Below are 13,195 nucleotides of genomic sequence, written 5' to 3'. Positions count from 1 at the left end.
TGAAATCAAGGTGGGCGACTGACTGACTGACTGGACTGACTGACTGACTGACTGACTGACTGGACTGACTGACTGACTGACTGACTGACTGACTGGACTGACTGACCTGACTGACTGGACTGACTGACTGACTGACTGACTGACTGGACTGACTGACTGACTGACTGACTGGACTGACTGGGAAAAGACGAAACATTTGAGATTTAATTTTGTAATGAAACTTTAGTAATGAAAGAAAAACAAAGGGGGCGCAGTGGCCCAGGATAAAAAAAAAAAAAAAAAATGAAAATGAAAATGAAAGAAAAACAAAAAAAAGCAACATTTTCTGAAATTATAGCTTTCCTAGTTAACTTGAACTAGTTGGTATTTGAAGTTGGTTAAACTTGCAGTATTATCTGTGGCCATGAGTGTTTGTGTGCCTACGTGGCCCTCTAGTGGCTCACATTAAAAATGACACCTTATGTATCACCCAGACACCGCCTGAGTTGAGATGACATGAAAGTTTAATGAAGCCCGTCTGGATATTGTGTGGTTGCAGCAGCAGAGCACAGCAGCATATAAATACGACCACAACAAAGAGGACATGTCAGACTTCAAACATGTCACCTACGTCATGCTAATAACATGTAACACCTACGTCATGCTAATCATTAAAAGCTTGTTAATTTTCTCATTTGCTTTCCCTCTCCACAGATGGAGGTGGATACTGTTCTGTCTGATTTTGAGTCTTCAGATTTTGGGGAAATGGTAAGACTTTGTGAAGTCAGTGAGGCACTTTTTACAGAAAACAGGTCACTTAAACATGACTTAAAGTATATACAGTAGTTCTAAATCTAAAGTAATGCCACCTAGACGATCAAAATGGAGCACATATACAACCTGAGATTCCTATTACGGGTGGATGTTTACGCCTAAAATGTCACCATCGATAGAAGCAATCGCAAATAAGTGTCTTTTGAAATCCATGTTTCCTGTGACGTTATGATCGCTGCTTCTTCTTGCTTATTAGATGAGCGCACGTACATGCTAGCTGAGACGCCATCTGCCTTCTAATCTCAGCAGGGCAAAGAGGAGAAGGTTAGGCTATTTCTGGATGTGTGTGTGTGCGCGCGCCCGCGCGCGCGTGTGTGTGTGTGTGTGTGTGTGTGTGCGTGCGCGCGTGCGCTGTGTGTGTATATTGAATGAGAAACGAATGGTGTCCTGGGATGTCCTCTGTACGTGCAGCGCTAACTGATAACTGATGACAGGAACCTGCACTTGAGGACAAAGAGCAGCCGAGACGAGACGAGAGACGAGGGACTATAGAAGCAGGAAGCAGTTTAGTGGATATAAAGAAGACCACGACCTCGAGGATTATTACGAGGAGATTCATCGCGTCTTTGAATTGACTGCTTTCTCATCTGTTTTTGTCTTTGGGTCATTCTGAAATGAGATAGATCTATCTATCCATCGCTTGAATAACGTCTAACCTCTACGAGAAAGTAAAAGTCATGAAGGAACATTTAGAGAGGACGTTAAAAAGAAAAAAGATGGACCTTTTTGAAAAAGAATAAATGTGAAGTAAAAGTGTTTTTCTCCACCTCTCATCTCATCGTGTCTCTGTCTTGTCTTGCAGTCAGAGGACTTTTTCGGCTTGAGGCGTCTGTATGTAACTCTTGGTTCCTGTCTGTTCTACAAAGTAGGTATCATACCCAACGCACACGCGCGCACACACACACACACACACACACACACACGCGCGCACACGCACACGCACACACACACACACACCCACACGCGCGCACACACACACGCACGCACGCACACACACACACACACACACACACACACACACACACACACACGCGCACACACACACACACACACACGCACGCACACACACACACCTAAGTGCCACCGATCTCTCCTTCTCATATTCACACGTGTGCGCTGAACTTCACCCCTCCCCTCCCAGACAGATCACCCCTCCCCTCCCAGACAGATCACCCCTCCCCTCCCAGACAGATCACCCCTCCCCTCCCAGACAGATCACCCCTCCCCTCCCAGACAGATCACCCCTCCCCTCCCAGACAGATGCGCTTAAATGGCAACAATGAAAGACAGAGTGAGACGTCATTATCTAGATGGGCAACACACAACAGAGAACATGATGGGCCTATTCATGACTCAGTGACAGATCATCAGCCCAACTACTCTCTGTTCAAATATTCATAAGGTGGAAAAGGCAGAAGGTCACTGAGCAGTAGACTGTATGGTGTCCTCGTCAGAAGGAAGGTGTGACACTGTTGAAAGTACCATTTCATTTGGGGGTATAGCACTTTTTATATATATATATATATATATATATATATATATATATATATATATATATATATATATATATATATATTATTTAGCTATTTAAAATTTTTAGAACACAGAAAAACAAACCAAAAAAATGAACAAACTCAGATACAGTAAAAGAAAGAAAAAACATACATGCCACCAGTTACATACAGCTTGTAAATATATATAAATTATGCTTGTATATATATACTGTATATACATATATAAATGAGTGGGATCCCACACAAGGGAGAGAGACCGGCCGGGCAAGTCACCCATCACCCCTAACCTCGTCAAGAAACGGGTCCCAAATAGTTTGAAATCTCCCAGGTGAGTTGGTCCTCAAGAACCTGAGTCTCTCCATTCGTATAACGGAGATCATGTCCGCCAACCACAACTGAAAACAGGGTGGAGTGGGGGACTTCCATTTCTGCAGAATGAGTTTCTTGGCAATAATTGTCCCCTGTGACAGAGACTGCTGCACTAGCCTGGGTAAACCCATCCCCCACGTGACCTGCTCTCAGACCTGTTCTCAGTCACTATGGGACTGGGAACTGAGAGAGCAGGTCACGTGGTGGCTGGGTTTACCTAGGCTACTGCTGCACAGCTGTAGGGAAGTTCAGAGAGGACTCCGAGCAGCCGAAGATGGCGAGTTCTGCCTCCGGCTGAAGGGTTATTTTGTCGGCCTTAAGATTACCAATCAAATATTTTGGCCCAAAATCTGGTCAGTAAAGGGCAGGACCAGAAGGCATGAGACAGAGTGCCCTCCGACACCCGACACCTGTCACACAGTGGTGAGACAGACGAGTAAATCTTGTGCAATTTCTGCTTAGAATAGTGAAGGGGTATAGCACCTTTTAAAAGTAATTAGTTTGTTTCGTATAGAGATAGTCGTGTCTTGAAGCTACAGGGATGTAAGTAGACAAGGCAAACTTTATATCGCACATACACAGGGCAAATTCGATTCAATATCAACACACAAAAATTGTCAGGTAAAATGACAGAAAGAAAGAAAGAAAGAAACTCTAGGTCACTGGTTGTCAAAGTTTTTCACATGAAGGACCCCCTAAACTGACACAAATTAGACCACGGACCCCCATTTGATAAGATGTTGTCCCAGTGTCCCCCATCTGATAAGATTGTTGCTTTTAGATGTTTTATTTCAGAAAGTGTATGAAACCCATGACCAAAATAGTCATATACATTCTGTCATTGTGTTACTTATGGATGGAATTATAGCAACAATAAATTGTCCCTCTTTTTGCTGGGGACCCCCTGGGGGTCCCCGGACCCCAGTTTGAGAACCACTGCTCTAGGTAAGAATAATAATCAAATAGGTCTTAACTTACTTTACAGGAAAGCCAAAAGAAATATGAATTAATAAATGAACAAATTATAAAACAGATTTTGGTACTGGCTAGATTTAATCAAGATCTTAATTGGGCTCTGTAACACAAAGTGCTACTTACGGCCATCTGACACCGAGCCCTTGATTATGTTCTTGTTCCCCATCTGATTCATTAACACCAAATAACACGCCCCCCTCAGGCCTACCTGATTGCCAACCACCTGCCTAAGGAGGACCTGCTGGACGTGTGCCTGTACTGCCAGCACTACTGCCTGCTGCCGCTGGCGTGTGAGCAGCGTGTGGGCCAGCTGGTGATCTGGAGAGAGGTGTTCCCCCAGAACCGAGTGGGACAGAGCGGCACCGAGCAGAACCGAGCGGGACAGAGCGGCACCGAGCAGAACCGAGCGGGACAGAGTGGCACCGAGCAGAACCGAGCGGGACAGAGCGGGCACAGAGGCAGCTCAGCACCAGGCTACAGCCAGCCACACGCCAGGCACTTCCTCCTCATAGTCGGGCTGGTAAAGAAGGACGAGAATCATCCACTGTCACATCGTTTATGAAATCACTTTATTCTAACCTTTCTTTGATCCAGGGGAAGCTTGCTGAGCATGTATACAGTTTGTCAGCAGCACCCTGTCCATAGTACATTCATTGAGAAGGGTTCTTGTTGTAAAGTGCTTATTAGTTGTTAGTTCTGCTTAGACATTAATTACTCATTTTCTTAGTTCAGAGTGGTATACAGTATCCAAGCTCCAGGCAGTTTACTCCTTTAGTTCAGAGTGGTATAGACGGTTTTCACCAGCTGCAACCCCACAGCACTTCCTTTTTCTCAGCTTCTTCTTCTGTGTTTTATGGCGGTTGGCATCCTTAACACGTTAAGTGCCATAGCCGAGATATCTCGTCTTACATAATCCAACGCTTGAGTGCCAGAGCCGAGATATCTCGTCTTACATAAACATTTTTTTTTTTTGACGGTGGGACATCAATCAACAACTTTTACATCTTCGAGATCACTATTGGAGCAAGAGAATGTGTATAATCTATTTTACCGACCACTAAGTGGCGACAGTGCTCTCCTGACTAGAGGAAGGCAAGCATTTTTTTAACTTGTCACGCCATTCTCACCCCAGCCATTCTCATGAAAATGGATGGGGGAAAACGCTTTCGTTTTCGCGCTGATTGCTGGCGATGCGGGATTGCAAATTTACATAATAGATTACAGGTGGAACACACTTTGAAACACGCAGCATAAATATGACCAGAATCGCAAAAGCTTCTCTCAACCAAAACTCCAAGAAGCGAGCGAGTCCATCCCGACTTCCTCAAAGCGGCCGCGCAGCCACAGGCACAGGACAGCAGCAAAGCACTGAGACTGGTGACAAGCTTGTGACGGCCGCTGCAGCCAAGAAGAACGCCCACGGAGGGAGGAGTTGAAGCAACTCTCCCTCTCCCTCTCGCGAGAGAGAGAGAGAGAGAGAGAGAGAGAGAGAGAGAGAGAGAGAGAGAGAGAGAGAGAGAGAGAGAGAGAGAGAGAGAGAGAGAGAGAGAGAGAGAGAGCGCGCACAGAGTGGGAGACAAGGGCACCCATAATCACAGGCACGTGAGGTGGTTCTAAAAATCCATTTATCTCCAAACTCTCTGAAAATCTCTGAAACCATGCTGTACTCAACGGCTAATATCTACATAACTACTAACTCTGCAAACTAACTCTTTTAGACAGAGAAAGCACACATTCTATTAGTTATTTTTAGATGATTGGTGTTCACGAATTCTTAACAGAAAATAATCCTCGGCTCTTGTAAAATGAGCCAGAATCCTCAAAAAAAAACCTGGCACAACTTACCTACAGGATTGAAAAAATGGCTGGCACTCAATGTGTTAAATGTTGCATTACCGCCACCTGAATTGTATCAGCTTCACAGTGCTAACTATTGACAGTGTCCACTTTCTCAGCTATTCAGGGGAAAACACTGACATAGCCTACTTCTATTTCAATTTTTTATTTTTGCTATGTAAACATTTAAATGTAAAGATAGGCCTATGCGTGCAATAACGTACTGATAGTCAGCTTACTCTGTAACATGTAGCTTTTATTAGCCTCTCAGGCTAGCTCCGGGACGCAATCTTTTTTTTTCCATGATGGCAAAGGCTAGGCGAAGGCATGACCCGCCCCTCTCTGCCTCTAATTGGCTGACTGCACTCAGCTGCTCTCGCCTGCTTCCCAGGCGAGCCAGAAGTCATCTCAAACGAGCCTAATTATAGCCTATACTTTCATTCAATGTCACGATGCTGCGGGGGGAAGTAGGCTACTTCATAGCTTAACTATGAAAATAGTGTCCCCTGTTTATCTCCCTTTCTGCTGCAGCATGTTGAAGAAATAAATGTTCAGTTTGAACAACACCCATTCTGGTCATTATAGAGCAAGATGATCGCTTCCACTACCAGGGCCGCCCAGAGAGATGGCAGTGCCCCTGGAAGGGTCCAGCCACTATGCCCCCCCCCCCCCCCCCCCCCCTCCCCCGCACGCGCTTTACTCATATCAACGCTGCAGCTTTCAGAGCTGACTGAAAAAAGTTTGTTAACAGATTATTATTTGGGTCTAAAGCCCTTGCCTGCTCCCGCTTTTTTTTGCCTTGTGATTTTGGCATCCTGACTTTTGTTTTGCTCCTGGCATTTTGCCATCACCGGTCTTGTTTTGTTTGCTATCACCTGTCTGTGTTGTGTGTTACACCATAAATGGTCCCTCTAGCTGCTGCTGCCCCAAGCAAAATGGTCCACCCCAAGCCTGCCTTGTTGTTCTTCTTCTTCTTTTGGCTTTCCGGCAGACTAGATGCCTTGCGGCACATTGCTGCCTCTCACTGCACTGGTCGGATGGGGGATTACATCAGAATGGCACTATTTTCCACAGGAGCACTCCTGCCCAAGCATGCCTTGTTACTGCTGCTGTGTTTTGTGTATTTGTTCGACTCCTTGCAAAAAAATAAATTAGTTGCCACATTTTCAGGATGGGAGATATATTTTAGTGTTAATTTTTTTTTTTTTTGCATGGCTCCAGCGCCCCCCCTAGTGGCGATGCCCCTTGAAGCTTACCCCTTTACCCCCCCTTATGGGCGGACCTGTCCACTACACAACACTGTATTTACATAGGCTACGTTACATATTTGCGGGAATGAGAGGGATCTCACACTTGTACTGATGTCCAGCATGACTGGTGACGAGGGAAACATGAGTTTGTTTACTTTACTTATTACCATGCACCTGGTCCGCCTGGTGCACGGGGTTCTGGAGGGGGGTCTCGGGCGGGGGTGTGGGTGTGGGACCCGGGCAGTGTGAGGGGCAGGGCGGGTGGTGGCAGCCTGGTGGTGGGGGTGGCTGCCCTGGGTGTCTGCCCAGCAGAGGGGCACTTAGCCTGGGTGGTGGCAGCCTGGAGGTTGGGGTGGCTGGCCTGGGCACTGGCGCCGGAACAAGGGGGACATGGGGACATTTTGTCCCCCTTAAAATTTGGTCCCCCTAAAAAAAAAAAAAAAAAATTTTTTTTTTTTTTTTTAATCTGAGGGGGCAACTGCCCCTGACGCTTAGAGCCCACTTTACACTGTTTACACAGCCTGTGATGCTTGTTAAAGCCATGATCGTTGTTGGATTATTACACCTGAGACAGACAGACCCAGGGATCAAATTACAGAGAGCCCACTTTACACTGTTTACACAGCCTGTGACACTTGTTAAAGCCGTGATCATTGTGGGATTATTACACCTGAGAGACAGACAGACCTGGACTCTGTTTGCACTCACTGTCATTGGCTGCTGCTATAATCGTATACGGTTATTGTTATTTTATTTTTGTGTTGAGATGACAAGTTTTGCACTGTGTTTCGAAGTGATAATAATAATAATAAGTTCAGTGTTTCTGCCTGTGTTGCTGTCTGTTGTAGTGTAATTGTAAAATGACCTAAAGGGAGAGCAGGTCACCAAGTGAGTGAGAAAAGGAGAAAATACTGAATAATTACATCACTACAGTATAATCCTAATGTTAATTTAAAATTAGATATTCCTCTAAATATGGCTAAAAATCATCCAGACGTTCAAAAAAACATATTTTTTTCTTGCCGGCGCCCTGACGGGAGCCGGCAAAAAAACATTGAAAAAAAAAAATTTTTGAAAAAAAAAAAAAAAAAATTGACAAAAAAAATAAAAATGTCCCCCTAATTGCAAACTCGTTCCGGCGCCACTGGGCCTGGGTGTCTGTGCCCAGCGGGGTGGTGCCGCTGGCAGCGCTCTCCCCTCTCCTCCCCTCTCCGCTCTTCCTCCCCTCTCCTCTCCCCCTCTGCGTCTGCGGTCTCCCGGTCTGCGGTCGCCTTTTATACACATCCCAAACAGGGCAGGACAACGTGATTGGCTGGCTCAGATTTGAACCTGAGCCAGCCAATCGCGTTATCCTGTGATGACGTAATGTCCTGTGCACCATGACCGGATGGACCATATATGGACTTCCTCCCCCCGACTTCCTCCCATGGCTGCTGCTGACTGTTACTGCACTATCCGTCAGATCCCTTTGCAATACTAACCCCGTGCAATCGATAAAGGTACATGGACGTTACTCTGCAGAAACTACAGTAACAAAATCACGAATTGCTCTGTTTTTGGAGCTCTGCATGCCTGTGTTTGTCTAGTTAACGATAACGTTAGCTAACGGCTAACATTCGCTAGTTAGCCAACCAACCAGCAGCTAACATTAGCTAGCTAGCTAGCTTACCGGAAGCGATATTTCTTCGGATGATGGCGAAGGCATAACCCGTCCCTGGCCCTCTGCCTCTGATTAATGGCAGCGTTATAAACCATAGATGACTATATTAAAAACATAAACACACTGGCGTCTTTCATGCAGGCTAGCAAGCGTAACTGCTGTATGTCTGTCTGACCCACTGAGTCTGACGGTTAGACCACAGACTGTAGAAAGAAATGTAATGCAGGATAGCCAAGCGGGTGTCCACCCGCTATGCCGACCTTTAGGCGTGGGGGGTGGGAGAGGTTAGGTTTTGGGTTAGGGTCTGGGGGAGGTTAGGTTTAGGCGTGGGGGTGGGAGAGGTTAGGTTTAGGCGTGGGGGTGGGAGAGGTTAGGTTTTGGGTTAGGGTCTGGTGGAGGTTAGGTTTAGGCATGGGGGCTGGGAGAGGGGAGGTCGGAACAGCGAGAGGTCGGAACAGCGACATGGAACCAGCCAAGCGAATGTGTTTGGATGGAAGTTTGACGCTAGGCCAATCAGAGGCAGAGAGGGGCGGGTTATGCCTTCGCCATCATCCGAAAAAAAATATCGCCTCTCGGACAACAACGCTTCCTACCCAGCGTGTGCACGTCTTGCCGACAGGGGTGGTTGTTATGGCAACAACAATAACAACAACAACTACTACTAACTACTAACTACTACAAGACATAAAGACCGAAATAGGCAACCTTGTTAATGTGTCTGTCGGAGACACGGCCTAACGTTAACATTTAATATGAGCCGAATATCAGCCTGCGCTCAGCTATGTATACAGGAAGTAAACCGGATATTCAGGTGGGTTGTGACGGTTGTTATTGTTGTCAAGTTAAAACTGTCTATACAGTATTCAAGCTCCAGGCAGTTTACTCCTTTTGTTCAGAGTGGTATACAGTATCCAAGCTCCAGGCAGTTTACTCCTTTAGTTCAGAGTGGTATACAGTATCCAAGCTCCAGGCAGTTGAGTCCTTTAGTTCAGAGTGGTATACAGTATCCAAGCTCCAGGCAGTTTACTCCTTTAGTTCAGAGTGGTATACAGTATCCAAGCTCCAGGCGGTTGAGTCCTTTAGTTCAGAGTGGTATACAGTATCCAAGCTCCAGGCAGTTTACTCCTTTAGTTCGGGTTGTTTGGGCAGTATCCATGCTGTTTGAATTGAGGTGGCACCAAAATCATCACAGCAAGACCGCCTGATAAGACAGGACTCGCCTTCTATCAAACAAACTGTGATACCGTTTGTTAGGAGGGCTTCTTCTTCACTTCATGACCAGTGTAGGGAATTTAAAAATATGTGTTGGACAACTTTTGCTGTCTAAAAAATTTGGGTATTTACTAAATTTTGTGGGCACTTAATTGTTTTTAAATTAGTGCATAAAGTTGCTAAAGTGTAGTGTGAGTAACAGCGCTGTTTGTGTGAGTGTGTGTTTGTGTGAGTGTGTTCTTTCTTGTCTTCTGGCAACCAGCTTGCAGGTGCTGAGTGTGTGTTAGAGATGGAATTTACCTAATTAAAATAAAATGATCAAAATCTTGGGGGCAATTTTTGCCCCTCGCTAATTTTTTTAGGAGCATTCTGAGATTTCTGGGATTTTTGCCCCCTTGCCCCTGGCTCCTTGCCCCTGGCTAATTTCCTACACTGCCCGTGACCAATCCTCTCCTTCCTGGTCTCCACGTCTGTCTGTAACCCCCCAATTACATCCATTCTACAACTCGTTTTCCTCTGTTTGTATTTGTCCATCTCTCCACCTAGAGGCACTTCATGCAGTGTGTGCTGTTGGAAGCAGGTGGCTGTGCCTCCCCAGCTTTGGGCTCACCGGGACCGGATTGTGTTTATGTAGACCAGGTGAAGCTACAAACAATACAAACATACAAACAGTAATACACCTCTCAATGTGTTTATGTAGACCAGGTGAAGCTACAAACAATACAAACATACAAGCAGTAATACACCTCTCAATGTGTTTATGTAGACCAGGTGAAGCTACAAACAATACAAACATACAAACAGTAATACACCTCTCAATGTGTTTATGTAGACCAGGTGAAGCTACAAACAATACAAACATACAAACAGTAATACACCTCTCAATGTGTTTATGTAGACCAGGTGAACCTACAAACAATACAAACATACAAGCAGTAATACACCTCTCAATGTGTTTATGTAGACCAGGTGAAGCTACAAACAATACAAACATACAAACAGTAATACACCTCTCAATGTGTTTATGTAGACCAGGTGAACCTACAAACAATACAAACATACAAACAGTAATACACCTCTCAATGTGTTTATGTAGACCAGGTGAAGCTACAAACAATACAAACATACAAACAGTAATACACCTCTCAATGTGTTTATGTAGACCAGGTGAACCTACAAACAATACAAACATACAAACAGTAATACACCTCTCAATGTGTTTATGTAGACCAGGTGAAGCTACAAACAATACAAACATACAAACAGTAATACACCTCTCAATGTGTTTATGTAGACCAGGTGAACCTACAAACAATACAAACATACAAACAGTAATACACCTCTCAATGTGTTTATGTAGACCAGGTGAACCTACAAACAATACAAACATACAAACAGTAATACACCTCTCAATGTGTTTATGTAGACCAGGTGAAGCTACAAACAATACAAACATACAAACAGTAATACACCTCTCAATGTGTTTATGTAGACCAGGTGAAGCTACAAACAATACAAACATACAAACAGTAATACACCTCTCAATGGAAACGAAACAAACCAAGTTGAAGTTCCTGCTTTATTTATCCCATAGTGTGATTATTTTTGCAACAAAGAAGCACTGTAGATAATATTACAAATATATCTTGATTGCCTTGAACACCTGTCAAGCACTAAATGCCAGTAATATGTGTTTGGTGGGTAAATAAAGTGTCACCCACTGCAGTGCACTGACCAGTATCTGTCAGACTGTCACATTAGACTGTAACATTAGTATCTGTCAGACTGTCACATTAGACTGTAACATTAGTATCTGTCAGACTGTCACATTAGACTGTAACATTAGTATCTGTCAGACTGTCACGTTAGACTGTAACATTAGTATCTGTCAGACTGTCACATTAGAATGTAACATTAGTATCTGTCAGACTGTCACATTAGACTGTAACATTAGTATCTGTCAGACTGTCACATTAGAATGTCACAATTATCTACAGTCTTTAATGTTCAATAATGTGCAATTATGTTGCACTTCATGATGAATTAGAAACTTGATACACTAAGTGAGTCAGAAAGTCAGAATGTAACACAAAATACATTATATACTGTAACATTATATACTGTAACATTATATACTGTACACTTATTGTGCCATATTTTATATGTATATTATTTTGGCCAGTGAAGGTAAAGTTGGCAGGTATTTCCCCCCCTGTTCCCAAAAAGTTAATTTCCTACACTGCTGAATGTCAGAAGGCCACAGCTCAGTTCTACACATCCATGTCCTGACCCGCAGGTGAAGGCCACCCTGCTGCAGTTGGAGGTGTTGGAGGCGGGTATGGAGGAGCGCCTGAACGCCCCCCCGGCGCCCTGCCTGTCCTGTGCCGACTGGTTCCTCCCGGCCGCCACGGCCCGCGAGCGCCTGGACAGCCTGGCCTCCTCCTCCCCCGTCCTCAGCAAGCTGGCCGGGGCGGTGAGGGGCTCCTCAGCGGGCTCCAGGGGCCGCAGCCTGTTCGGGGAGAAGGCCCGGAGGTCCAGCCCCCAGAGGAGCCTGTCGGACAGCGGGAGCGAGGGGCCGGCGGACGGCGGCTCGGGGTCCGGCTCGTCGATGGCTCCGGGCCTCAGTCCACGCTCCACCCCCGACTCGGCCAGGAAGCTGGGGGCACGACGGGACTCGCTGGGGTCTGGAGGCTCTGATGGGAGTGGAGGCAGCGGAGGCATCTTCAAGGTACAGCCTTCCTCTGCTGTTTGGGACAGAGCTGATGTTGTTAGCTCAGATTTGAATTATTACATTAATTAGATCCTAATACTACAGTTCTGAAGCTGCAGTCATTATAGTGCTTATTATCGCTGCCTCGCACGCTTGCCCAACTGGCATGCGCAGTTGAGCAATGGTGCGCCACGCCGCCAGCTGCCTTTTTATAGTAGTGAGATAGTGCAATGCATTGTAATGGTTTGACTCTTGCTCGTTATGTTCTGTGACATCAGATCCCCAGGATGAAGCACCCCAACCCATTCTACTTGGGCACCTTGAAGAAGAGCCTGACTGAGAGGGAGACAGAGGAGATGTACAACACCATGAAGTGAGTGATGGAGGAAATTAATTTTCATCCATTCATTCATTCATTCACTCGCTCAAATTTTCACACATAATTCAGTTGTTTGTCTTAAAGACTTCTACTATTCGGCACAAAAAGAGGTGAAAACTCACAAAAAGAGACTTAAAAACATTTTCCTCAAATAAACATTCATTATAACTCATTTGTAAATCTAATCTCTGTGGTCTGTGTATCAGACTAACTTCAGGTGCTGAGAACACCCTGTTCCACTACGTCCTGATGGAGTCTGTGCAGGGCATCTTCATCGCTCCCACGCACAGAGAGGTGGCCCAGCTCAGCGGCTCCATCCACCCACAGCTCATCCGCAACTTCCACCACTGCTGCCTCAGCATCCGGGCCGCCTTCCAGCAGAGCCTCCCGCCCAGGGTGAGAGACAACTCAGATGTTTTCCAGCTCCATACTTTGTGTTCTTCAGCCTGATGCCCAAATCCTGATTGTTATTGTGAT

At 45.5% G+C, this 13,195-nt stretch overlaps 2 protein-coding genes across 3 annotated transcripts in view; one reads left to right on the top strand and one right to left on the bottom strand.

The window, feature by feature from the left end:
• Nucleotides 1-13,195, bottom strand: part of ltb4r2a (leukotriene B4 receptor 2a) — a 135,596-nt gene that overhangs the window by 67,161 nt on the left and 55,240 nt on the right. The window lies entirely within an intron of this gene.
• Nucleotides 1-13,195, top strand: part of intu (inturned planar cell polarity protein) — a gene marked incomplete at both ends in the record, with an annotated part of 38,530 nt that overhangs the window by 24,313 nt on the left and 1,022 nt on the right. For both annotated transcript variants that reach the window (XM_083640506.1, XM_083640505.1), the window contains 9 exons: nucleotides 1-10; nucleotides 694-747; nucleotides 1,616-1,678; nucleotides 3,874-4,017; nucleotides 4,117-4,191; nucleotides 10,176-10,268; nucleotides 11,926-12,357; nucleotides 12,618-12,712; nucleotides 12,925-13,114. The exon at nucleotides 1-10 is cut by the window's left edge and continues 174 nt beyond it. In XM_083640506.1, the coding sequence (XP_083496632.1) occupies nucleotides 1-10; nucleotides 694-747; nucleotides 1,616-1,678; nucleotides 3,874-4,017; nucleotides 4,117-4,191; nucleotides 10,176-10,268; nucleotides 11,926-12,357; nucleotides 12,618-12,712; nucleotides 12,925-13,114 (1,156 nt within the window). The remainder of the gene's footprint in view (nucleotides 11-693; nucleotides 748-1,615; nucleotides 1,679-3,873; nucleotides 4,018-4,116; nucleotides 4,192-10,175; nucleotides 10,269-11,925; nucleotides 12,358-12,617; nucleotides 12,713-12,924; nucleotides 13,115-13,195) is intronic.

The sequence above is a fragment of the Poromitra crassiceps genome, assembly GCF_964638095.1.
Source record: "Poromitra crassiceps genome assembly, chromosome: 7".
Classification (NCBI taxonomy): Eukaryota; Metazoa; Chordata; class Actinopteri; order Beryciformes; family Melamphaidae; genus Poromitra; species Poromitra crassiceps.
The sequence above is the reverse complement of the archived record's forward strand: the minus strand, read 5'-3'. Positions and strand labels throughout refer to the sequence as shown.